The sequence below is a fragment of the Cnephaeus nilssonii genome (genome assembly GCF_951640355.1).
Source record: "Cnephaeus nilssonii genome assembly, chromosome: 7".
Lineage (NCBI taxonomy): Eukaryota > Metazoa > Chordata > Mammalia > Chiroptera > Vespertilionidae > Cnephaeus > Cnephaeus nilssonii.
In genome coordinates this window covers 22,084,047-22,111,540 of record NC_137078.1, presented here as the reverse complement: position 1 = coordinate 22,111,540, position 27,494 = coordinate 22,084,047, and the positions used below count along the sequence as shown (strand labels likewise).

The following is a 27,494-nucleotide window of genomic DNA, read 5'->3' as shown; positions in this document are numbered from 1 at the left end:
ATGGTTGTTACACTCCCATTTCATAGCAGTTCTTTTAGGGTTTTTTGTGTTTTGTTTTTTTTTTCTCATTATGGAAAGCATAAAGGGTAGCAAGATTAGTGTTTTAAAAATATAAAGGTTTCACATTACTTTTACTGTTTGAAATAGACTTGATTCATAGCAAATTATTTCTGATGAGATAAAGTGAAAGGAGTCAAAAACTGAGTAACCCCAGAAGGCAGAAATTTCAATTTACTTATAAACAGTATTTAAAAATTAGACTGCAAATAGTATGCTTCCTTAGACATGTAATATATATTCTTTAATACAAAAACTATTCTTTCATTTCAGAGAAAAATTCTAAATTTCTAAGTGTATTAGTAATAGTTATTTTTTATTAGTGTCTCAACATATTCTTAATATAAAGTTAGTGTCTTCATATTAATATTTGGCTTAAAATATTTCCTTCTGATTATTAATATTGATTCTGAAGCCCTGTGTTATCTGACTTAAAAATTGTCTCAAGTCCACAAAAGATCCTTATACACAGTTCATCATAGAACATGTTTGAATCCACTTGTATATGGATTTTTTTCAGTAAATACATACAGTACTGTAAATGTATTTTATCTTCCTTATGATTTTCTTAATAACATTTTCTTTTCTCTAGCTTTATTGTAAGAATACAGGATATAATACATATGATGTACAAAGTATGTGTTAATCAACTGTTTATTGGTAAGAGTAGTGGTCAACAGTAGGCTATTAGTAGTTAAGCGTTTGGGGGGAGTCAAAAGTTATATGTGGATTTTTAACTGCACAGGGGTCAGTGTCCCAAACCCCTGTTTTATTCAAAGGTCAAGTATTCTTATCAGTATAAGAATGTTAAGGATGCCATGCAAATTTTTTGTGTATTTATAATTTGATTGTTATGGCTAACTGGTTTCTGTAAGGATACAGCTCCTTCAATTTATTCGTTGTTACTATTCTGGCTTTGACTTATCAAAGCAGTTAACTGGCATAGTCTTAGGTGTCTTGGCTGCTAAAGATATTTAATATCTTAAACCAGGAGAAATTCTCTCTTAGGTATGACTTTTGGTTCAGAAATGCAAAAGGCATATTTTAAAATTAAATCAGTCTTTTTACAGTTTTTTAAACTTTATTCCAGAGAAGAAATTTTATTTTGAAAGATGGGAAGAGGTGATTTTGTGTTTTTATTTTTCTGTTAGATTTTTACAGATATTTAAATCTCCTGAATAAGAAAACTGTTTTTAAAACGTGAGATATTTTTTAAAGGGTACATAATGATTGAATTACATTCAACTTTTTAAGTAAATTTGAAACATTTGACATTATTTATAAATTAATAAATATTTATTAAGCACATAGAGAAGCAGTATATAGTGGTTAATGTGGTTTCTTTAGTTGCCTGATTTTGTCTCCTGGTTTAGGCCATGTGACCTTATGCAAGTTACTTAACACATTTCTGTGCTTCAGTTTGTAAAATAGGATCACTATGATGCCTACCTTATTAAGGTTGTTAGACTAAACTGAAATGATGCATGTGCAATTCTTAACTGATTGCCTGACACAAAGTGAGTGCTCAGTAAATGTTTATTATCATTGCTTGCCACACTCTGGGCAAGGTGCCAGGGATGCAGTTGGTAAAACATTGGTGAGCAAAGTTATTTCTTTAGAACCAAATTTCTTTAGATGTGCCAAATCTGTCTCCTGTCTGTTTTTCTAAAGTTTTATTGGAATGCAGCCACATCCATTTTTATGCACTGTGTATGGCTGCCTTCCTGCCGCGGTGGCAGAATTGAGTAGTTGTAACAGAGACCATATGGCCTAAGGAGAAGAAAATATTTACTTTCTGGCTCTTTATAGGAGAATTGTGCTTACCTCTGGTCCAGAGTCTAACACCTAGAAGATAAAGTATTATTCAGTTACTGTTCCTTGTAGTACTTCCCAAAGTGGATAATTTTTACCCAAAAGCTGATAACATCTTTAATTTCTGTCTCATGAAGGTTTTTAAAATATGTATTTACTATAAAAGGAGAAATGGAAAGGTTTTTATTTGAGAAACAAATTAAAAGGAGAAATATTTCAATATTTAGGTTAATGTAATTTGAAATTTTTTTACTTAGTTTTAATGAGTATCATTCATCAATTGAAGGATCACTTTTCAAAAAGCATCTTGACAAATTAGGAAATTAGAAATATAAAAAACTTGCTTATGGTGTATTTAAGTAATTATACCAACTTATTAAACTGGCATCTTTTTGTGGTCTCACTATTTATAGGCTTAGATAGCTATATTTGGCAGTGGTCAAAAGTGTTAATCTATGAAATTAAGTTGGAGTTTTCATGAGAGTGTATAGTAAAGAGTGATTTCAGTAATTAATAGTAAAAAGAAATTTTTAACCAAAAGAATGTAAATTTGGCAGTTTTGTTGTAAATAGATAATCTTTGAGAAAAATAATTCATTAGGCTTTTATGAAAATGGCAATTATGTATGGTAATATTTTATTGAAATATTTATTCTTTATTGTTTTCTGTAAAAGTTTTCTGAAATTTTTAGAATAAATTTTCATAGTTGTTTGGCCCACAGTTATTTTGCTTTTCTATGAATGAAGCTAAAAGTAATCAGATTATTTCACCCGAGTGTCAGGGCATTAATTTACTAGTTCTAAAAAGGACTTTAACTACAAAGCGCTGTTTTTACACATTTTTTTAAAAACATATATAGTAAAGATTTATGGTCAGTTTATCTCTTAACTTTAGTACTTTCATTTATAGGGTCAGTTTTCTGATGGTACAGTACAATTATGTAGTTAAAGAATCTCAAGTGGGAAGATAATTTAACAGAAATGCCCTCACTTTTTCTATGGTGATCAGCACTGTAGGGGTATTGCTGGTATGGTCTTCCAATTTGTTTTAATGTGCGTTTAGACTGGAAGGTTTTATATTAACCCATTCACCAACATCACCCGCTGCCATTATTCTAGAACTCAAGTTTTTTAAACATATGAATAAGGTGCTGTAGGAACATTTGGTTTATTATCTTATTTTCAGCTAAGTAATATATTTTAATATTTTAAGGGAGATTATTAAATAACCACTTTGGGATGTTAAGAGTCTTATTCCAATAATATTATCATTGTTTATGTGTATCTGGAACATAACTTGAAATAACTGTCAGAGGACATTCAAGAGAAATTCTCAACTGTTTACATCTTTATCCTTTGAAAGAGAAATTTTTTTTCAGAGTAATCAAAGGTTATTCAAGAATATTCTTTTATAAGGAATTTTATTTTTTTTAAAGGACAAACATACTGTATTTTCCATTGTTTACCTTTTTAGTGCAACATAAAATCTTTCCCTTCCAAAATTACTTAAAAGCTAAATCTAAGTGAGGAAGATTAAATGATAAAGTTGGATAAAGCATCTTGGATATTGGTCAAAATTCAAATGATTATTTTATAACTGACTTTCTTACATGATGTCTAACATAGCTTTGAAGACATATCTAAAATCATTTTAAAAATCCTGGAGTCAATAGCAGGACCCCCAAAATAAAATTGGTGTGTGATCTTGAAAAAGGGTCAGCATTCAGTTAGACCTGTTAGTGTTATTAAGAAAAAAATCACTCGTTATTTTATATTTGGATTTTTAATTTTTTTCTTTTCTGCCTTTGCCATTCTTTTTCTTCATTTTAATTAGAAATTTAGCTTGTCACCATAGTCTGCCTTTGCAAAACAGCTTCTAATGCCACCTTTTTTTTCCCCTTCAGGTATTGCTTTCACTGACCTACCGGTAAGACATGTGTGTTGTTGTTTTTTAAAGCAGTTTTGCATTTTTAATTAAACAAAGTATAAAGAAACTAGTACTAAATTGGTTTAGAATGCATTCTTACTGACATCAATTTATAGGCTGTGCATAGTATAGAGATATTTCTCTAGTCACCATTGGTGTGGACCTTCAGAAATTAAGCTCCAAATTTCACTGCACACCGTTGCACAAAGGAACTTTGTTATAGCTAAAAAATAAATCAGAATTTATTATTAAAATATACTTTTAATGTCACTGTGTTTATTTGAAATATGTTTCTTTGGTATCGTACTTTTTAGCAAGTGCTTGTATAGCAATTCTAGTCTTTTTTAAAAATAAATCTTTATTGTTCAGATTATCACAATTGTTCCTATTTTTTCCCCCATAGTTCCCCTCCACCTGGTTCCCAACCCACCCTCTGCCTTTACCTCCTCCCCCCACTGTCATTCATAGGTGTACAATTTTTGTCCAGTCTCTTCCCACACCCCTTTCCCCCCGAGAATTGTCAGTCCACTCCCTTTCTATGCCCCTGATTTTATTATATTCACAAGTTTATTCTATTCATCAGATTTTTTATTCACTTGATTTTTAGATTCATTTGTTGATAGATATGTATTTGTTGTCACTTTGTTGTTCATAATTTTTATCTTTACCTTTTTCTTCTTCTTCCTCTTCTCAAAGAATACCCTTCAGCATTTCATACAATACTGGTTTGGTGGTGATGAACTCCTTTAGCTTTTTCTTACCTGTGAAGTTCTTTATCTGACCTTCAATTCTGAATGATAGCTTTGCTGGGTAGAGTAATCTTGGTTGTAGGTTCTTGCTATTTATCACTTTGAATATTTCTTGCCACTCCCTTCTGGCCTGCATAGTTTCTGTTGAGAAATCAGCTGACAGTCTTATGGGTACCTACTCCTTTGTAGGTAATTAACTGTTTTTCTCTTGCTGCTTTTAATATTCTCTCTTTGTCTTTTGCCCTTGGCATTTTAATTATGATGTGTCTTGGTGTGGTGCTCTTTGGATTCCTCTTGTTTGGGGTTCTCTGTGCTTCCTTGACTTGTAAGTCTATTTCTTTCACCAGGTTGGGCGAAGTTTTCTGTCATTATTTCTTCAAATAAGTTTTTAATATCTTGCTATCTCTCTTCTGGCACCCCAAAAATTCGGATGTTGGTACACTTGAAATTGTCCCAGAGGCTCCTTACACTATCTTCATATTTTTTAATTATTTTTTCTTTTTGCTTTTCCGGTTTGGTGTTTTTTGCTTCTTTGTATTTCAAATCTTTGACTTTATTCTTGGGATCCTCTAGTCTGCTGTTGAATCTCTGTATATTATTCTTTATTTCAGTCAGTGTATGCTTAATTTCATATCCAGGACCAGTTGGTCCTTTTTCATATCCTTGAGGGTCTCACTAAATTTCTTGGAGGATTCTAGAAGATTCTTGAGTAACCTTATAACCGTGGTTTTGAACTCTATATCCAGTAGTTTGCTTTCCTCCATTTCTTTCATTTGTGACCCGTTTCTTTGTCTCCGCATTTTGGCTGCTTCCCTGTGTTGATAGAGTATCTTTGTGTGCTAGGTGTCCTATAGGGCCCAGTGGCTCAGCCTCCCTAATTACCTCAGGTGGACACTCTTGGTGCACCCCTTTGTGGTCTGTGTGTACAGTCTTAATTGTAGTTAAGCCTTGATTGCTGTTGGTATCACTGGGAGGAATTGACCTCCAGGCCAATTGGCTGTTAGGATCAGTTGTATCTACCATGGGAGAACTTACACCCTTATGGGGCAGGACTTGCTTCATTGGGGCTTTGGTGCTCACTGAGTCTTTCCCCTGAGTGTGTCTCTTATGGATGTGAAAAGTTGTAATCTGGAATGTCTCACTCTGACCACTGGGTACACTGACTCTTGGATCTCCAAGGAGGTGCAAAGTTAGCCACTGCCTGAAGCCACCCAGCAGGAGCTACGGAGAGATCTGCAGATTCCTCCTCTTTGTTTGGGGTTTGGAGGTGTCCAGATGAGGCCCAGCTATGAAGCAATGCAAGCTGCTGTCCAGCTTTGGGCCTTCTTTTGGAGGCTCTGGGGCTCTCTGATCCAGCTGCAGTATGTTAGGTTTTAGATTGCAAAAGGCCAGGCTATTCATATGCAAAAGCCTCTGCGCACAGCTTGGGTGGGGTTGTAAATTGGGTGGAGCGGGGTCTCAGGGAATCACTAGGGCGGAGCAAACAGCAATGGCTGACCGTCAGCCCTGCCCCAAGAGGTCCCCAGGACTCTGTGTCCCACAGCACCGTGCAGGAACAATGATCACTGCAAGCACCTCTGAGAGAAAGCCGCCCTCGTGTTCTGGCCGGATGCCAGACAGTCCAGTTTCTCCCCGTATGAGTCTGTGTCCCCAGAGCCTCGCCCAGAACTGGAGTTCAGAGCAGTCAGGAGCTTGTATCTCCCTCCCGATTGAAAAAGACAAGTGTACTCAGTTGCCAGCCCTTTTCTGCATGCCTCTGTACCTCCGCACTTCATTTCCGCAGCTCTGCACCTCCTCCCAGTCTCAGTGTGCTTTTCTCTTTCCTTCTAGTTGTATAAATTGCACTCAGCCAGCCTTCCCGTGGTTCTGGATGATATCCGTTTTGTCTTTTAGTTGTAGTTTTGAAGTGGTTGTGCGAGGCAGCAAGTTCAGGTGTTTACCTATGCCGCCATCTTGATTCCTCTCCCTCACATCCTTTTTTTTCTAGTCATTTTTAAATTTAGTGTGTATTGCATGCCTACTGTGTGGCAGGTTCTGTGCTTGGATATATCAGTCAAGAAAATAGGTAAGGTCTCTGTCCTCTTAGAATACTCAAGCTGGAGAAGTTAGAGAATAAACAATACATTAAAAATAAGTAAATTATAACATTTTAAAAGGTTGTAAGCACTTTTCAAATAAAGAGAAAAAAGAGAGCATGCTAGTACCAAACACAGAACACAGGATATACTATTGCTCACCTTTGCTCAAGGTAAAATTTGAGCAGAGGCTTTTGAAGAAGGGGGATAACTAAATGGATATATAGATCAAGAATGTTCCAGGCAAAGGGAACAGTTAGGGGAATGGTACCGAAGCAGGAGCATGTCTGGTATGTTTGAAGAATAGCATGAAGTGAGGTAGAGAGACATGAGAAAGGCAGAGAATAGTAGATGATGAGTCAGAGATAATGATGGGGGTGGGGATTGGCTAGATTATCTGGATCTTGAGGGGCCATTGTAAGGACTTAAGCATTTACTCTGAATGAAATACAGAGACATTGCAGAGTTTTTTAATTATCATGATACAACTTTAGTTTTTAAAGGATCGCTGGCTGCTGAATGGAAAAATTAAGATAGGCTTCGGAAAGGAGGGGGGAGAGTAAGGGTAGAGGCAAACAAACTTGAGAGGGGCTATTACAGAAATTCAGGTGAGGTGTGAGAAGTGTGATTCTAAATACCTTATTTACCAAATCTAAGGCTCTATCAGTCTATCTATACTAATAAAAGGGTAATATGCTAATTAGACCGGATGTCATCTGGACATCCTTCTGGTCAAAGCCACGGTGGCGGGGCAGAGGCAGTTAGGGGCGATCAGGCAGGCAGGTGAGTGGTTAGGAGCCACTGGTCCCAGATTGTGAGAGGGATGTCTGGCAGTCAGATATCCCCCAAGGGGTCCTGGATTGGAAAAGGTGCAGGCCAGGCTGAGGGACTCCTCTCCCCCAATGCACGAATTTTGTGCACTGGGCCTCGTGTGTGTGTGTGTGTGTGTGTGTGTGTATGCCTAAGTGACTGTTCGACCAGTAGCTATGATGAGCACTGACCACCAGGGGGCAGACTCTCAATGCACAGGCATGGAAACATGGAACAGACTGATGAATCTCAGAGGGAAGCAGGGAGGGTGGGAAGAGATTAACCAAAGATCTTATATACATACTAGAGGCCCGGTGCACAGAATCTTGCTCCAGTGGGGTCCCTCGGCCTGGCCTGCACCCTCTCACAACTGGGACCCTTCAGGGGATGTCGGACTGCTGGTTTCAGCCTGATCCTCGCAGGCCAGGCCAAGGGACCCCACCAGTGCATGAATCTGTGTACCGGGTCTCTAGTTGTAATATATGCATCACATATAACACTAGGAGGGGAAAACTAGCAAACTATGATTCAACTAGAGGCCTGGTGCACAAATTCATGCATGGGTGGGGTCCAGCTGGCCCTGCCCCCAATCGGGGTGGGGGGGCCCATCAGGGACGGGGACGGCTAGGGGGAGAGGCCCTGGGCAGTTTGCTGGCCGTCCCCATCCCCGATTGGGGTTGGGGGGGGGGGTGTCTGGGGGCAAGGGCCATGGGAGGTTGTGGGGGGCCGATCGGGGCATGGATCGGGTCGGTTGGCCACTGCAGTGCACGTCATAGCGCCCGGTTGTTCCACCATTCCCGTCACTAGGCTTTTATGTATATATAGATGCTTTCTTTCTTTCTTTCTTTCTTTCTTTCTTTCTTTCTTTCTTTCTTTCTTTCTTTTTTTAAAAATATATTTTATTGATTTTTCACAGAGAGGAAGGGAGAGGGACAGAGAGCCAGAAACATCGATGAGAGAGAGACACCGACCAGCTGCCTCCTGCACACCCCCCACCGGGGGATGTGCCCGCAACCAATGTACATGCCCTTGACCGGAATCGAACCTGGGACCTTCCAGTCCGCAGACCGACGCCGTATCCACTGAGCCAAACCGGTTTCGGCTATAGATGCTTTCTTATCACTTTGAACTTTTATTTTACATTTACCCTTTGATCTTTGAGGGTATTTAACATATTTTTAAAAAATATATATTTTATTGATTTTTTACAGAGAGGAAGGGAGAGGGAGAGAAAGTTAGAAACATCGATAAGAGAGAAACATCGATCAGCTGCCTCCTGCACACCCCCTACTGGGGATGTGCCCACAACTAAGGTACATGCCCTTGACCGGAATCGAACCTGGGACCTTTCAGTCTGCAGGCCGACGCTCTATCCACTGAGCCAAACCGGTTTCGGCTAACATACTTTTAATCAATATTACTTGTATGCCTAAAAATGATGAAATAGCAATATAAATTGACTAAAGTGTTCCCCAAACTTATTATGTTCAGTGTCCAAGTTCTTAGAACACTTTTTTAGAGTTGATGTCTGTGGTTTTCTACATGATGTTGTCTTCTATGCCATCAAGAATATTTCTTAAGAGTTCTCCATTATGTCTGGTATTTTCTTCCAAGCTTCTGCTTGCATTGTACAGGTTTTGTTGCTCTCACTTTCTTAATATTGCCAGAAAGTATTAACCACAGGTTTTCTGACAATAGCTAGGACTCTTGTATTTCTTTTTTAGTTGGCTAGTTGACTAAAATGTCTTAGGATTGCAGTTATCCAGATGTTTCATCAGGAAAAATAATCAAGTCAAAGATTTTTTGTGAGCTCATTTTTTAACAAATTCACATCTGTGCAGGCAGTGACAGTTTCATCATAACAGCTGCCTGGCCAGATGTAGGGTGCCATCGATTATAAGACACATTCCAGTTTCAGAGGTGTTTTGAGATGACAGGATACTCAGAGGCAGAGAATAGACATCTAAGGTATAGATTATTAATATTCCTCAAGAAAATCCTACAAAAACAGAAGAAATCAAAGCTATAGAAAATACATTGCTATCCAAGAAAATCCAGAGTCTACAGATCAAAATTGCCCACCAAGAAGCATTATTTATTTATTTTAAGAAGCATTATTTAATAAGTAGTGATGGAAAAAGTGTTTATTTTAAAATATATATAATCTTAGGGTTTTGTTTTATATTTATACCACAGTAAGTTCCAGATGGATTCAAGAGTATGCATAAAAGTAAATAAAATATTTTTAAAAAACCCACTGTGAGCCAAGAGCATTTTCTGATGAATTAGATGTGAAAATATGAGAAACAGTATCTGACTTCAAGATCTTGGACCTGAGGCCCTGTCTGGGTAGCTCAGTTGGTTGGAGTGTCGTCCCATATACCAAATGGTTGCTGGTTTGATCCCTTTCTCTCCCCCTCTCCCCATCTCTCTCCCTCTCTCTAAGCTTGTCCTCCCTACAAGGGTTAAAAAAGAAGAGCATCTGTGGTGAAGTGGGTAGGAGGGAGGGGTGGTCGAGGGTAGGTGTGGGTAATGGTAGGTAGGTTGATGTTCAGAACCATTGCAAAGGTTTTGTAAGTTTCATTTGGAATTGGTTAAAAGACTTACTAGATGGATTTTTTTTTCTCTCTTTTTGTGTGGCACTAAAGTAAAATCAACTTCTCAGAGTGAGCAGATTTTTTTGTTTCTTCTCATTGGTAGATGGTGATCATTTATTTGGAAAAGGCTTAGCTGGTTGTGGACATGTTTTTATGTTACCTTCTAACTACTTTTTGTCCCACTTTAGAATCCTCAGTTATGTTTTGCCTTGTCTATAATTAACCAGTGGTGATACTCAGTTTGTTACAGTGAGTCAAGTGGTGGTTATGGTGATTGTGATTTGGAGAGTTCTTTATTTTTATGACTGAGATCTTCTGGGACTTACACATGCAACACACCATTCTTCTACTTAAAAAAGGGAGGAAAGAGTCTTCTCTTAAAGGGATCACCAAACAAGTATATGTATATGTTTTATACCTGTGATCTCTCACTCTTTAGTTGTAGCATTAAACCCTGGTAGAGAGTATGTGTATTTACAGAACAAAAAGTTAACCTAGACTGTATTAGAGTTATCATGGAGCATAGGGTGTTTATACAGCTTGAAAACCTTAGATCTACTTCAGAATAATGTTTCTTCCCCAGTTCACCTCACCAGATTGAGAAATGTCTATTTATAAACTAATTCAGTATGGGATTAAGTAAAGTTCTTTTGTTATAGAAGCAGGTCTCATTTAAAATAATCCAGTTTACCAGTTCCTTAGGCTGACTTGAAATCTTTTTATAGATACATTGTTTGCTTTTATTTTCATAGAAAAAACATTTTAAATGAAATAAACAAAGCTTATGCTATTGAGAATATGATTTTATTGTGTATATTTAGCTTTTGAATAGTATCTATTTTTTCCTAAGGCAATAGAAATGAGATCTATTTTTCTATTATCTTAGAGACTTAAATTATTCTAACTTTGTCTAATTCTGCATGGGCAGGAGTGATTTTTGTGTGTTTTTTTTGAGAAACAGTTTCCTGGGAAACATTGTTTTAAATAAATCCATAATTCAGATACATGCTACAACCTGGATGGACATCGAAACATTATGCTAAATGAAAGAAGCCAGTCACAAAAGACACACATTGTATAAATCTGCTTATATAAAATGTCCAGGACAGGCAAATCTGTAGGATCAGAAAGTAGATTGATGGTCATCTGAGATACAGTGATGAGGAATGGGGAGTGACTGTGAATGGGTATGGGTTACTTTTTTGGAGGGATGAAAATGTAAAATTTGATAATGACGATGGCTGTACAATTCTGACTAAACTAAAAACCATTGCATTGTTATATTCTACTTTTAGAAACCTATAATCTTGCAATTTAAAATTTCTATTATACTTTTTAAATTTATAGTTTACCAGTTAAATGCTATGTCCTTAATTCCTTGTCCTCAAAATTGTTTAGTTTTAAGGTCGAGTAAATGGTATTAAAACTTAGTTACTTTTCATTGAGCCCACCTGACTTTAACAAATTTTCAGTGTTTTATCACTTTCTGATTACAAAAGTAATATATAGTTTTAGCATCCAAATAATAGAAATGTTTAGAAATACACAAATGTGCTAGCCTCTTTAAATATGATGACTGTATTAACTTGGGTATATATATATCCTTTCAAATCTGTTTCTAAACTTATGTTAACCAGTATGTCCATTGTATAAATGTTTAAAGGAAAGATGGGGTTATAGTTTATGCACTCTTCTATAGCTTGCTTTCTTCATTTAGTAATATATATTGGGCATCTTTGTCAGTGTACACATTTTTTTACTTATTTTGCTTAATTTTGTAATTTAACATTTATGAAATGGGGCTGCATCTTAGGATCTGTGGTCTGTCAGAATTTAATGGGCAGTGTTATTTTTTAGACGTAAAATGATAGCATATCATAATTATGGAGTCTGGGTTTTGCTGAATGTCCTATAAATGGACATTCTTTTTAATTTTTTATTTGCAATTACAAACAATGTTATAGGACATATATCCTTGCATATGTTTGTTTTTCTGTAGGATTAAATTGTTACAAGTGAAATTGCTTTGTCAATTTTAATAGATTTTGCCAAAATTTCTTCTTAAAAGATCAGTTTACATTTCTGTGTACAGTAGAAGAGAGGGCTTATTTTCTCAACTTTCATCAATACTGGGTATTCTCAGTCTTAAATCTTAATCTGATGTGCAAAAAAATAATCAACTTGTTTTTGTTTGCATTTTTTTTAAATTGAATGAAGTGTCTTTATTGTCATTGCACTAGTAATCTTTGTCTACCTGTATTATGAGCATTTTTTTAAAAATATATTTTTATTGATTTTTACAGGGAGGAAGGGAGAGGGATAGAGAGCTAGAAAGGTCGATGAGAGAGAAACATCGACCAGCTGCCTCCTGCACACCCCCCACTGGGGATGTGCCCACAACCAAGGCATATGCCCTTGACCAGAATCGAACCTGGGACCTTCCAGTCTGCAGGCCGATGCTCTATCCACTGAGCCAAACCGGTTTCGGCAGAGAATTTTTTATGTTTGAAATAATGATCCTTTCTCACATGTGTGGCAGATGTTTGTTGTGTAAAGTTTATTTTTCTTGATCTTTATGGCAGGTTTTGTCACAGGGAAGTTTGAAACTTTTTTTTTTAACCTAAAATGTTTTTGGTTTTTTCCCCCCAATTTTGTTGTTGTAGTTGTTGTTCACACTATTACTGAAACCTTTGTATGGCACATTTTTTATCAGAGTATTCATGAGTGCTGATTTTCTTTTGTAGTACTGATCTGAGTTCTTTTCCTGAATTTGTTAAGAAAAATTAAGATTAGCAAACCATTTTAAAAGCATCTCTGTTTGGACGTTGCTGAATATTAGCATTATAAATTCTGCTTAATGAATAGGATTGCTTTTTATTCTATTTATATCCTTATTAAGAGTCTTTTGCTTTTATTCTATTTATATCCTTATTAAGAGCCTTGGCTTTATATACTTTTGTTCTAAAACACATCATAATTTTGTAATGGGTTTTAGTGGGAAGAATACTGTGCTCGAAGTAGAGAGATAAGGGTTTTTCCCCTGTATGTGTGTCATTAATAAGTGGTGTTCTATTGGATAAATTCCTTAAACTCTTTAGGTCTGTTTTCTCATTGGTGGAATGGGAAGGTCGTAGTAAATATTTGACTTGTGTTTGGCTTAAAATTCTAGTAACTTGCTAGTTTTGTTGATTATTAAGAGTCAGTGCATTTTTGTGCATTGCATTATCATTTCCTCCCTTAACTCGATGCAACTATATTTCTCAGTATTTTAACACAGTATTCTTGTTTCTGATTTGGTTGCTAAGTTGTTTTTAAGTACATTCTTCTAGCTTTTTACTGTGAAATCTGTTTAAGCATCTTATACACAAATTATGCCCTAATCATCTTTACATAGTTTTGTTCAGAAAATATTTGTGATAATCAAAGCAAAGAAATAAGACATAGAGAGAATGAAGATGAAGTAGGATTTGGAGTTTTATGAAGAAAAATTGGACTTCGATTTGGTGTCAGATAAACCTATTCCAATCTCATCTCTGCCATAGTGTAGAAAATTTGCCCGAGTCTCAACCTCTGTCGTTTTGTAATTGTAAACAGTAGTAATTCTTTCACAGGATTATTATAATGATTAATCATAGCCATTTAATAGACATTCAGTAACTTATTCTCCCTTTAGATGTAACAACTAGTGATAGAGCCAAAAGAAGGACTTTGATTTTATTTTATCTTTTTTGTATACTTGAAGCTATTAAATTGATTAGCCTCAAAATCTTGGAGTATATCTAAATGCATTTCTTTATGAATTTTAAATTTATCCTTTTCCTCTCTTGAAATATGTGCATTTGAGTTTTTTATTTTTATATAGAGAATCCCCACTCTTAATGGGACTGTGTTTTGCTTATAACCATCCTTTTATAAAGGCATCCCAAATAGACAAATAAGTAAAATTAGTAAACTTAAAATAGCACTTGCCTAGTTAGGATTGTACTTCTGTGGTAACTAGCTTTCACATTCATTTCTAGAAATGCATCACATATATCATATATAAAAGGATAAACCTGAGTTATGTGTTTATACTTGAATCTCTGTAACTAGTATATGACTTTCATTTTTTAAAATCCTCACCCAAGGACATATTCATTGATTTCTTTTTTCTTTTTTTGGGGGGGGTGGGGGCGGGGAGGAGACATCAATGTGAGAGAGAAATAATCAGTTGCTTTCGCATGGGCCTGGACCTGGGTCCGGAATTGAAACCAAGACCTTTCAGTGTATGGGACACTATTCCAACCAACTGAGCCACACTGGCCAGCACCTATATGACATATTCTTAAGAGCAACTTACTATTTATTAAAAGTTTGTTTTCATGTGGTCTCTGAACAAATAAAATAGGTTACTGAGGTTCCCCTCCCTTCCTCTCTTCCTTTCTTTTTTTTTTTTTTCTTCTTCCTCCCTGATTAGATTACAAGAAATGAGATTTTCCCATCTGGTATAGATTGTATTTTAGAGTATTTGCTTTTAGTCTTCCTCTACTAGTTTTGGATTAAGAAAATTGGTAGTTCTGTTATTTTAAAGAGACAGCATTTGAAAGAATGAATGTCTTGAACATAAAAGGGAGAGATGCTTAGCGAAATGTGTTGTTTTACAGCCAAATTTATATCCGACTGTTGGGCTCCAGACACCAGGAGAGGTCGTTGATGCCAATTTTGGGCAACATCCTTTTGTGTTTGATATAGAAGACTACATGCGGGAGTGGAGAACCAAAATACAGGCACAGATAGACCGGTTTCCTATTGGAGATCGAGAAGGAGAATGGCAGACCATGATACAAAAGTAAGTGAAGAAATTTGAATGGATATTATACAAAAGTACTTTTTTATAAACTACTATATGCCCAGTGCACGGATTCATGCATCGGTGGGGTCCCTCGGTCTGGCCTGTGGGGATCGGGCTGAAACCAGCTCTCCGACATCCCCCAAGGGGTCCCAGATTGTGAGAGGGCGCAGGACAGGCTGAGGAACCCCATCGGTGCACATCAGGACTGGGGAGGGACCGCAGGAGGGCTACAGGGCATGTCCGGCCCATCTTGCCCAGTCCTGATCGCCTGAACCCCAGCAGCAAGCTAACTTACTGGTCGGAGCGTCTGCCTCCTGGTGGTCAGTGCATGTCATAGCGACTGGTTTAATGATTGGACACTTAGTAGTATATTAGGTTTTTATTATATAGGATGTTATTCTTTTGGTACAAAGTAATATTTTAATCTCTATAAAAATAACTTACTCTATTTGAACAATTAAAAATAATGTTTGATTTGAAATTACAGAAAAGTATGTTAGTCTGACTTATTAATTTGATGGAAGAAATAAAGTGACACTAGATCACTTAGGTTGGGGTCATTCATTTTCTATCATTAGTAATAGGATTTAATGATTTCCATAGGTTACATCATTCAACTAATAATAGTGCCAGTGCAAAATATAAATTCAGAAAGATAATTTAGATTGCATAATTCAGGATAATTTTTTAAATATGAATTTGACTATGTTGTTCAGTAGTTTAAATATTTATGGGGGGAAAAGAATTATTACCCAATAAGAATAAGCATCAAAATAATGATAGTTTATATACTGGAATACAGACTTAATATGTATATTTCACTTTTCAGGATTTGGCTACATTTTTCTAGTGAATGGGTTATTCTGTAAGAATAATGTCAGCTATTTTTGTTTACTATTATCCCTGTTTTGCTAAATATTTTTTATCATGTAGATTTAGGAAGGTTCTAATTGCTTCTATTCTAAATAGAAAAATCTGACCAAAAACTTCTGGCTTAAGAAATTTTTAAAAATCTTATGGTTATTTTAATGCCATTTGCTTGTATGTGGTATTATTAGACATTTAAAAGGAGATAAAGGAAATGAAGCCAAGGAACAGTGAAGGTGGAGTTAGGATCCTACATTCAGGACAAATACTTATGATCCAGTAATAGCAGCAGGGGAGGGCGGGAAGCAGCAGAGTACACACTGGGTGTCAATAAAAGTACTGTAAAATGAATAACCTTTCTCACAACTCATTTTTTACCAAAAAATTGCAGTTTGTTTTATTAGGTTACTTTTTATGAAAAAGTAGAATTTCATTATGGAAATCAGGAAAATATAATTCCTATGACAATCACCTTTTTAGACTGTACCTTTGCTGAAAGGCTCAAGATGACACCAGATATCAGTAGTACTAAATGGTAGCTCATAAAGCTTGAAATAGTATAAACTTAAAAATGAAATAAACACCAGTAAGTTTAGTCATTTTCACTACTATAACCAAAGAAAATGACGAATTCTTTCAGATACCATCAATCTGACACAGTTCATCTTAAACGTCTTTATAATTGCTTTGAACAGGCTGAAATTGAAAAATCTAATAAAGGTTTTTGTGTGTACCTTTTGGAGGAGATAATGATTGGAAGATATGTTGATGATTCTGAAAGCATGCTTCTTCACTAGAGCAATTATCATCAGGTATTGCAGAATCTGCACTAGTACTTTTGTCCTGCAGTTGAAAGAATAGTGAACTTTGACCCAGAATCTCATAGTTGCCATGAATTAGAGCTAGGATAAGTTGCTTTCCTGGGGTCACTGCCCTTTAATGCTTTAAAATGGTCACCACTGAGCATCATGGCAGGATAGTAGCAGAGAAAACATCATCTTATCCTACAGCCAGAGTTGTGTGAGGGCCCCCACCCCAACCAACCCCATTCACAAAATAGACACTCACCATGACCTCCTGGAAAGTTTATTTTCAAAGGTTCTGCCTCTTAAAATAATTTGCATTAGATGAAATAAAATGAAAATTCTGTTTTTTTAAATGCCCTCTGGTCAGTCCCGCTTCCCTGAACCACTGCTTCTTCCTACCATTTTCTAGCAGGTCTTTAGTAGTCCAGATGAAGGCAGGTTTCAAGTTGAATATTTGGCTTTATTGACTATCTGGGTTAATACTGTTTAGCCAGCAGTTTTTCTGTTTGTGGTTAAATGTAAATACATGTTTTGGCCACTTGGTGGCTTATTAAAAATAAACCTGTTCTTTGGAAGAGTGTCACTTACATAAAAATCACATTTGAATAATTAATCTCCTGGTGCATAGCCATACCAATTGATTTAGATTAGAAGGCTGATTAGTATTGTCACCTTCATAGACTTTTTTCCTGGAGGATTATCCAAGTTCACTTTAGTACTTCTTGTGTTCACAACTTTTGTGATCCATCTACTGTAACTAATAGATAAAGAAAGGGGTTGAAGTCCAGAATACAAGGAGTTAATCTGTTATTTTACATTTGTTTTATTTTACAAAATGACAACACTTTATTGGGATAAGTTGTGATAAACGTGAAACAGGAATTATGGTGAGTAGGATTGAATATAAGGATGGGAAACAATTGTAAAGGACCTGGAGAAAATGGGGTGTCCTTGATTCTCTAATAATACTTATTTTTAGGGACAGTAGTCTCAACATAGCATTTGCAGTTATCTTTTTGGAAATACTACGTGAAAGAACAAAATTATTTTTTGAACTTTAAACTTGAGGTCATTAAAGCCTTAATTATTTCAAGGGAATAGGTTAGTTTTGTAACACCAGAGTAGACCTTGTTTATGTAAATTGTAGTATGAAGCATGTATTCTCTTGACTAAAAGTTGTGTTCTTCTTTTTTTAAGAATGGTTTCATCTTATTTAGTTCACCATGGGTACTGTGCCACAGCAGAGGCCTTTGCCAGATCTACAGACCAGACCGTTCTAGAAGAATTAGCTTCCATTAAGAATAGACAAAGTAAGGACTTATGGTGCATGGCTAACACTTGTTTTCAGATTATAGGTTTGGTTATATCGACTTTTATAAATTTGTTAAAATAAATTTTAAAATTGATGCCTCTGAAATTTATTTTTATTGATATTTTTTAAGATTACCTTTTAAAAATTCACATAGGACTTTGCTAGCATTTTGGATGTAGAAAGATATAATTTTGGAGACATATTGTAAGAATGTGTACCATTTAAAAAAAATGTTTTATTGACCTTCCAGGAAATAAACATTTAATAAAATGGTTTTATTTATTAGTAAAATTGCCCCATAATTAGATGTTAGTGGAGGTAATATGTGAAAGATAAATACCTTTGCATTTAATTGCTATCTAAATTTAAGATAGTTTTTATCTTAAGCCTTTATTGCTTAGGTTCTAGTGCTTTTAGCCAGAGCAGTGTGGCCTGTTCTTACAAAGGTAAGTCAGCATGATAACTGTACCATAGTTAGTCATCATAAAATTGGTATATCCATCAGGAAGGGTATAACTTGATGAGAGTATAGGCATAAAAACAAAACATGGACAAAATCATGATGGATGAAAAGAAGAATTTTTTATAGGTCAAACTGCTATAATATCATTGACTACATTGTATTGTAGCTACTGTATGCTTTGTCTCACTATATAATAAGCTCTTGTGAACAGGAAATGATCACATATTCTTTGTATCCTCATCATCTAATATAACAAATACCTGACACAAGGAATGCTCAATGAGTATCTGTTGAATTCAGATCTTACTAAGTCTAGCATTCTTTTAGTACTGGTTCAAAAGGTTATCATAATTACTTTCAACAGTAAAGATATAAAATTAAATGATTATATTTGATAAGACGTTTTGAGTATTATTTCTTTGACTTTCCTATGGTCTTTTTAAAAAACACTTTATTGAGGTATGGTTGACATTAAAAGCTGTACATATTTAGTGAATGTAATTTGATAAGTTTGGAGATTAATATATGTGCATGAACCCATCAACACACCATGTATGCCATAAAAATAGCCATCTTTTTTTAAGATTTTTTAATTGATTTTTTTAGAGAACGAGGGATGGGGGAGAGGGGAGAGAGAGAGAGAGAGAGAAATATCGGTGTGAAAGCAAAACATCAATGGACTGCCTCCTCCATGCCCCCTACCAGAGATTGAGCCAAAACCCTGGTGTGCACCCTTACCGGGAATCAAACCGGCAACCTTTTAGTGCATGGGACAACACCCAACCATCTGAGCCACACTGACCAGGGCCGTCTTCTTTACTTTAGTTTTTATTACTTCAGTATTGATTAACAGATATTTTTCCTATATTACTTATATGATAGTGTTTCTACTCTTAAAAAATTAATCTTTTGCTCTTTTTTTCTAAATAGGAATTCAGAAATTGGTGTTAGCAGGAAGAATGGGAGAAGCCATTGAAACAACACAACAGTTATACCCAAGTTTACTTGAAAGAAATCCTAATCTTCTTTTCACATTGAAGTGAGTTTGTTTAATAAAATATGCTATGTTTATTATATATGTGTGTTATATGTAACCAAAATAATTTCCATGTTTTAATTTTTGTTTAACCTTCTTTCAAATATTGACATAAAATTTTGTAATACAGCACATTTAAGTAACAGTTACAAAAATACTTGTGTTGAGGAGTATAAACAGATGGCATCTTTTGTTTGGTCTTCTGTCATTCTATCTCTGTGTTTCCAAATGTGAAAATCTTACTTAGAAGATGGGAATCTATCTGCAAAGCAACTCATAGTAAGTCTGTGGCATTTTAAAAAATTGTGATAAATATGCATAACAAAAATTTGCCATTTTTACATTTACAGTTCAGTAGTATTAAGTACATTCACATTGTTTTGTAATCAGTGCCAGCTGTCCATCTCCAGAACCTTTCTAACTAAAACTTGGTACCCATTAAACATTAACTCCCCATTTCTCCTCTCCCTCCCTCCTGACAACTAACGTTCTGTTTTCCGAATTTGAATTTGACTACCCTGTGCTCATATAAATGGAATCATGAAGTATTTGTTCTTTGTTAACTGGCTTATTTCCCTTAGCATAATGTCCTCAAAGTTAATCTGTGTTGTAGCATCTGTCAGAATTTCCTTCCTTTTGCAGGCTGAATGATATTCCATTGTATGCATATACCACATTTTGTTTATTCACTCATCCATCTTTACACATTTGAGTTGCTCCCACAGTTGGATATTGTGAATAATGCTGCTATGAATAGGGGTGATGAAATATCTGTTAGAATTCCGTCGTGTTCTTATATACAGTTTGATTTGCTACCAAGTGCAAATATTATTTTGATTAAATTATTTGGGGGCTAAAAAGGTAGTCCATTTTGATTTTATTATAGCTATAGATAAGCTTTCATTTTCTTAGTAAATTTTGATTAAAGGACATACAGCTTTTGCATATAGTCTATTTTTCTGGAAAATTTAAAAATATTCTAACCAGTATAGTATGTAAAATCATACTTAGTGCTTTTAGCATACTATCTTAAGGCCAAAGTTATTGATAAATACAAGTTATTAAATTATCTCCTTTCAGAAATCTGTTGCTATTAAATAAATGGCTATTTGAAGATTATCTAAGTAAATCTTTTTTCTTTTTTTAGAGTGCGTCAGTTTATAGAAATGGTGAATGGTACAGATAGTGAAGTACGGTGTTTGGGAGGCCGGAGTCCAAAATCTCAAGACAGTTATCCTGTTAGCCCTCGACCTTTTAGTAGTCCAAGTATGAGCCCCAGCCATGGAATGAATATCCACAATTTAGCATCAGGCAAAGGAAGTGCTGCACATTTTTCTGGTGAGATTCAATCTTATGATATTATCTTTATATTTTTTCCCTTCTTTATATTTTTGAACCACAATAAAATTTTTAAAAATCTAGACACTTCTGTAGCAGTTTTGCACATGTGTATACTTGATCTCAAGATACTCTGGAAGAGCCGAAACCGGTTTGGCTCAGTGGATAGAGCGTCGGTCTGCGGACTGAAAGGTCCCAGGTTCGATTCCGGTCAAGGGCATGTACATTGGTTGCCGGCACATCCCCGGTGGGGGGTGTGCAGGAGGCAGCTGGTCGATGTTTCTCTCTCATCGATGTTTCTAGCTCTCTATCCCTCTCCCTTCCTCTCTGTAAGAAATCAATAAAATACATATATATATATATATATATATATATATATATAAAATAAAATAAAATCAATAAAAACATGTTTAAAAAAAAAAAGATACTCTGGAAGAAGAACTATAGGTGGATCAGATGCATGTGTTTTTAGTACCAGGAAGTAACTTGAAGAGCTATTTCTGAGGATAAGTTATTATAGCATATCTTTGTAAACAAACGCTAATGTTTGAGTTGTCTCTAGAAATTAAATCATAGATATTTGGTAATGAAAACATAATTACATGTTTTCATGAAGTTTAAATTTAAAGGTAGTGATGTGTCTGTGATGTCTTATGCCACCAATCACCAAATCTAGCTGGGCTGTCTGCTATCTATCTTATTCTTTCTCAACCAAGCCCAGTTCATTTTCTCCTGTTCACCACCACCACCACCACCACCACCACCACCACCACCTCCACTCCTCAACCCCCCCCCGGTTTTGGTTTTGTTTTTCTGCTCACCAGCCTTATTCTCCAGGGCTTTTGGTGTTCTCTTGATTAGAATTCTCTCCTTTCTTAGTTTTTATGATGATTTCTACAAGTTTATTTCTGATCCTCCTTAGTCTTCCTTCTTTGCTTGTCTCTTTCATTCTGTTTTCCCCATGGTGTTATCTTCCTCAGTTCATTTAACTTTATAAAACAGAAGTCAAGTGCTGTTTTCTTTTCTTTCATAGAGTAACAACTTTGCTTTTTCTCAATCAGCATATAGCTCTCTTTTTATATCCCATCCTGTACAGTGCAGATGATTCTCATGTTTGTATCCTTAGCTGCTTCCCCTCTTGAATATCATATACAGTCACTTCAGACTTGGACAAATTCTTAGCCTCAATAAAATGGGGGTGATGATAACACTGCCCTCATGGGGGACTGATCCATAATGAAGCCTTCAATAAATGTTAGAAGAGATGATAATTATAGCTCACAATTAAGTGTACATATATCTTTGCAAAGAAGTTAACTGTTTGTTTACTATTTAAATAGTCCTATATTTTAAATACAAAAGTCAGAATATGGGTATATTATTTACAACCTAATAATAAACGTTTGTTTCTATTTTCAAGACCTATCTTTTTCTTCTTTTTTTCTAGGTTTTGAAAATTGTAGTAATGGTGTAATATCAAATAAAGCACATCAATCATATTGCCATAGTAAACACCAGTCAACTAATTTGAATGTACCAGAACTGAACAGTATAAACATGTCAAGATCACAGCAAGTTAATAACTTCACCAGGTAAGTGATTTCTCTAGCTTTTACGTTACTATAAGCAGCCTAATTCAGGTTATCATGTTTAATGATTTGGAAAATTTGAGTTATATGGCTAATAATGGAGGTCTAGGAGTTCCCAAGCCCCCAGAGAATAAAAGGTTAAGGGAATAAGTTTCCCAAAGCTTTTCCGTCTCTCAGTATGCACATAGGCTCCTTCCTTTGTTCCTTCTTATTTCTCTCCATTCCTTTGCCCTTATAGTGAGGTTATAAGGACAAATGTAGGGCTCTGCAGTCTACTCTTCCTGCCGTCACAGACCTATACAGGTGATCACACACATGCTATTTGTTATGTTTCCACGTTAAGTCAAAGTATTGCATTTAACCTCTAGTATTAACATATGATACGTTTACAACTATTTTTCCTCTCTGTGTATATTTTTTTGCTGTAAATGTATGTGGAATGTTTACTGACTTTCAATTAACTAATTTAAAAAAAAAACACTCTTATTTGATAGCCTTTCTTTACGTTGCTTGATTATAGCAGATGTGGTTAAGTTATTTAGAACAGTGGTCTCCAACTGATGGTCTGCAGACCACTGGTGGTCCGTGAGGTCCAAAACGTTGGCAACTGCTGGTTTAAGGAAACCTTTGGCGCAGCGGTTGCCAACTGGTGGTCCGTGAGGTCCGAAAGGTTGGCGACCACTGATTTAGAACATAGAGCATGAGGGTAGTATTGAGGACCTATTGGATATTAGCCATTTTGCTAGGCAGGAAGAGCTTTGAGAGAAAAGAAGACTATCCTATATAATAAAAGGGTAATATGCAAATCAACTGAACGGCAGAACGACTGCTCACTATTATGTGCACTGACCACCAGGGGGCAGAGGCTCAACGCAGGAGCTCCCCCCGCCCCCCCTGGTTACTGCGCTCCTGGCGGGGAGCAGGCCTAAGCTGCAGTCGGACATCCCCCGAGGGCTCCTAGACTGTGAAAGGGCGTAGGCCGGGCTGAGGTGTGTGTTGTCCCCGCTCTTCTTCCTCCAGTGCATGAATGCCGTGCACCAGGCCTCTAGTATCACTATATTATGACATACTCAGGTTTAATGTTCATGAAATCTTTTAAAAGTTCCTGAAATGTAATTACCTGAATTCAATACTAGTGTGTGAAAGCAAAATCTTATGAATTCAGCCTGCCCAAATCATATAGCATTTGAATCTCAATTTGGTTTAGAACTCATAACATTTTAAAAATAATTATAATGACCTTGGCCGGTGTGTCTCAGTTTGTTGAGCATTATCCTGTGCACTGAAAGGTTGCTGGTTTGATTCCTGATCTGGTCACATGTCCAGGTTGTGGGTTCAATCCCCATTTGGAGTGCGTACAGGAGGCAACTGATGGATGTTTCTCTCCCCCCACCCCCCGCCCCCTTTCCCTTCCTCTTGTTCTAAAATCAATTTAAACAATAACAAAAAAATAATGGATAGATTTTACAATTTGATGCTGGTTTGGTCTTATAACATGAATTGATTGGTCACACTGCATTTTGGGGGAATTGTTCATCAGTGCAGATTTTATCAAAGGAGAGAGAACCTAATTTTTAGCAAGGAGTCTTAATGGAAATATGACTCCAGAAAAAGGAATATATGTAAAAATCTGTATTTGCAAATTTGGCAATTTATCAGAATCTCCAGGTTATCCTTCACAAGTGACCAAAATTTACTGAAGTAATGGTGTGTGGTACAGGTTTTAATGGAGGTCCACAGAAGTCATATGAGAACAGTAGAAAAAATAACTACCTTTTGCTGAGGAGGTCTGGGTATTCTTTGACAGTAGAGATGACATACTAAAAACATAAAATTAGAATATTTAGTAGTAAAAATTATGTATGGGAATTTTAAAAGGTAATTTTAGTACTTATCATTGATAGAGTTCTGCCATTTTTTTGCAATCAGGATTGCAATCAGTTGGTGAGTTTTTCTCTTAAATACTATCCTCATGGCAGGAAGTTGCTAAAGGGACCTATTACTACCTGAGTTCAGGGAAGGAAACATAACATAAGGGGTTGATGACACAGCATTCTCCCTTGTGTTCAGTATAAGAAAGTAAGCTTTTAAATCCCCTTAAACTGTTCAACAGTAACAGTTATTTTATAGTTGATAATGATTTTCCTTGCAACAGTATTGTGTAGTAGGCAAAAATGGTATTAACTATGAAAACCATTTTACAGATGTAGAGCTGAATACCAAAAAAGTAAATGCGTGGGCTTTTTTTTTTTAAGGTCAATAATTAGTAGCTAGTAAGTTGCAGAACTCAGACTACTTCCCAGGATTTGTGACTTCCATACTTGTGCTTTTTCCATTATACTTCCCTCTATTTGAAAGTCTCCTCTCCATGCTAATGTCTGTTCTAGTTAAAACTCAAGTTCACGTTACTTCTTCCAGGATTTTTGCCTTGATTTATATCCCCACCACATGTTGTGTCACTCCTTGCAATTAACTTTTATCATAGTAATAGTCCTCTGCAATAGAACAACTTTATTAGCTTTTAACAGGTAGTTTGTTCCTACAGGGCAGAGGCAGTTTCATTATATCCTTAGCACCTAACATGGAACATGGAGAACATGGCTCAGAGGCTCTTGAATGTGTATTGAATGAAAGAATTCCTCTCAAATAGTATATTGAATTGTTTTTTTAAAAAATGGTTTAGTATATTTTTAAGATCACCAAAAGCTATGCCCTTAAGGATTTCTACTAAACATTATTTTTAATGTTAATTTTTTTAAACAATTCTCAAAGGTCACCAATATAATACACAGCTTTTCTGACTCATGAAAGAGTCCTAAGGCAATGGCCACCTTCTTTCTAGATCTCTGTCTTTTCACCAAATAGGTTATACTGATAGAAGTGTGCATACCACACACATGGTACTTAAACCACACACACAAGTCACGCAAGGTGTTAACCATCTCTGGTGGCATTATGCGTAGAGTGCCTTTTGTTCATCTGCATTCAATGTTGTTGGTTTTTCTAAGAAATGAATATCCCTTGCTTTTTTTTTTTAATAGAAAAGGTCATTTTTATTTAAATATTTCCTAAATTTTCATCAAGTGTTGCCTTTTGGGCTGTGTAATCGTTACCTAGATCTTCATAGGCGATTCTTAAAGATTAGGTATTTATTGTTGCTTACTGTGCGGATGAATCTGAAGGTCCTACATTGACTACTATAGTATGTCCAAATGTAGTTATTGGCACATAGTTATTCATTCAGTAAATATAAAATGAGTGAAAATTGAAAACACCCTAAATATCCAAATCAACATTTTTAAAATTAAGATTTGGCAATACTTTTAGTACGTGTATTTTATTTCCCCTATCTCCAGGAGTACAACTTTGTTAAAAGTCAGCTATATATTTGGCTTTGAATATATTCAAGACTTAACTAAATACCTACTTTGAAGTTGAGTAGTAATTTATTTTAAACTAAACTGCAAGTATGCGATTTCTAAAATTAGGTTTGTTTTTTCGTTTTCAGTAATGATGTAGACATGGAAACAGATCACTACTCCAATGGAGTTGGAGAAACTTCATCCAATGGTTTCCTAAATGGTAGCTCTAAACATGACCACGAAATGGAAGATTGTGACACCGAAATGGGTCTGCAGTGATATTTCTTACATTTTTAATAAAAAATGATGACTACAAGGTTATGTTTTTACTCGTACTGATTTACAGCTGATGAGCATAAATCAAATTTAAAGATAGATGTATGTGCCATTGGATTTGACAATACACATTACTTCTCTTAAACTTTCTTGTGAGAGTGGGTTGCTAGACAGAGCAGAGTTACTTTATAGTACTTTCTGAAGTTAAATGCTACAGAGTTTTCTTCGCTGAACTGTCTGTTTGGGCTCAACTTTAGCGCTGTCATTAGTGCAGTGGTACCAACTTAGTGTTAAATATCCTTTAGAGCAGTGGTCGCCAACCAGTGGTCCCTGGATCACTGGCAGTGCGTGAGGTCTGAAAGGTTGGCGACCGCTGCTTTAGAGGATATTTAAGGTTGGAAATATAGAAAGGTTTTATACTTATTTTACTATAGCCAGTAAAGGCCAAATGGGTAGAGATGCTTTTATAAATTCTAATCAAACAGAATTTCTTAAATTTATTTAATGTGAATATATGTGACTATTCATAGTTTAGTGCCTGGCACTTAGTAGGTACTTAAGTGTGACTCCACCTCCTCTTCCCCCTAAATTAAATGTCATGCTTAATTTTACTTTCTTGACCACTTGTGTAGTAAATTGTATTGTAAAGTTAAATCATCAGCAAACTTTCCCATCAACTGGAAAGTGAACATTACTAAAGCTTATAAATTCTTCTTTGTCAGAATTCCATGGCCAACATTAGACTTCTCAGTATTTTGAGGTTAAACGGTATTTTTTCAAATTGTTATGGGTATATATAAGAAACTACTTTATAAATGTAGTTATTATTTTATTATTTATACAACTACCTTGTTGTTGGGAATTATGTATTCTGTATAAATCCTTTCTTCAAGCAAGGAGTATGATTAAAAAGGCAGCCTAGTTTTATTTTATCAGATAATCAGCAACCTTAAAATTCGGAGTAATTTGAGCATAGTGATTAAGAGCAGGAGTTATACAGCCAAATTACCTGGATTCAAATTCTGCAACTGCCACTTACTAGCTGTGTAACCTTGGACAAATTACTTAAGAGCTCTGTGCCTCGGTTTCTTCATCTGTAAAATGGGAATTATAATAACTGCCTCATAGATCATTGTGACAGTTAAATGAGCTAATCTGTGAAAAGCTAATAGAACAAAGTGCTTATTACATGTTATCATCATAATCATTTGTGATCACATGTATTAGTAATTTAAATGGTTACATTATTAATCATTGATTATTGTCAACCAAAATATATACCATAAAATTATTTTCTAAAAGTAGTATTCTTAGCATAACTAACCCTTTTTTATTAGTAAAATATGGTATCTTTTGTGTTTTTATTGGAATTTTTTTGCCTCTCTTAGCATCCAGGAATCATTTAATTCTGTCTCTATTCTATGGCAGTTAAAGTAGCCTGACAGGCAGTTACTAACTTTTTCTTTTTTTCTTAATGTTGCTTATTGTAGTTTTAGAGACTTGTGCTTAACTTTTTATAAAATTTCCCTTGACATATAGGTACATCCTAACACTGAGAAAGGTTGTCACCTGACTTTCAACTGCATGC

The 27,494-nt window shown here is 35.6% G+C and overlaps 1 protein-coding gene across 1 annotated transcript in view; it reads left to right on the top strand.

Moving 5' to 3' along the window:
- Window positions 1-27,494, top strand: part of RANBP9 (RAN binding protein 9) — a 100,276-nt gene that overhangs the window by 61,011 nt on the left and 11,771 nt on the right. Inside the window, exons 5-11 of the mRNA XM_079776259.1 lie at window positions 3,773-3,795; window positions 14,670-14,854; window positions 17,728-17,840; window positions 19,236-19,344; window positions 20,489-20,679; window positions 22,127-22,271; window positions 25,777-25,898. Of these exons, the coding sequence (XP_079632385.1) occupies window positions 3,773-3,795; window positions 14,670-14,854; window positions 17,728-17,840; window positions 19,236-19,344; window positions 20,489-20,679; window positions 22,127-22,271; window positions 25,777-25,898 (888 nt within the window). The remainder of the gene's footprint in view (window positions 1-3,772; window positions 3,796-14,669; window positions 14,855-17,727; window positions 17,841-19,235; window positions 19,345-20,488; window positions 20,680-22,126; window positions 22,272-25,776; window positions 25,899-27,494) is intronic.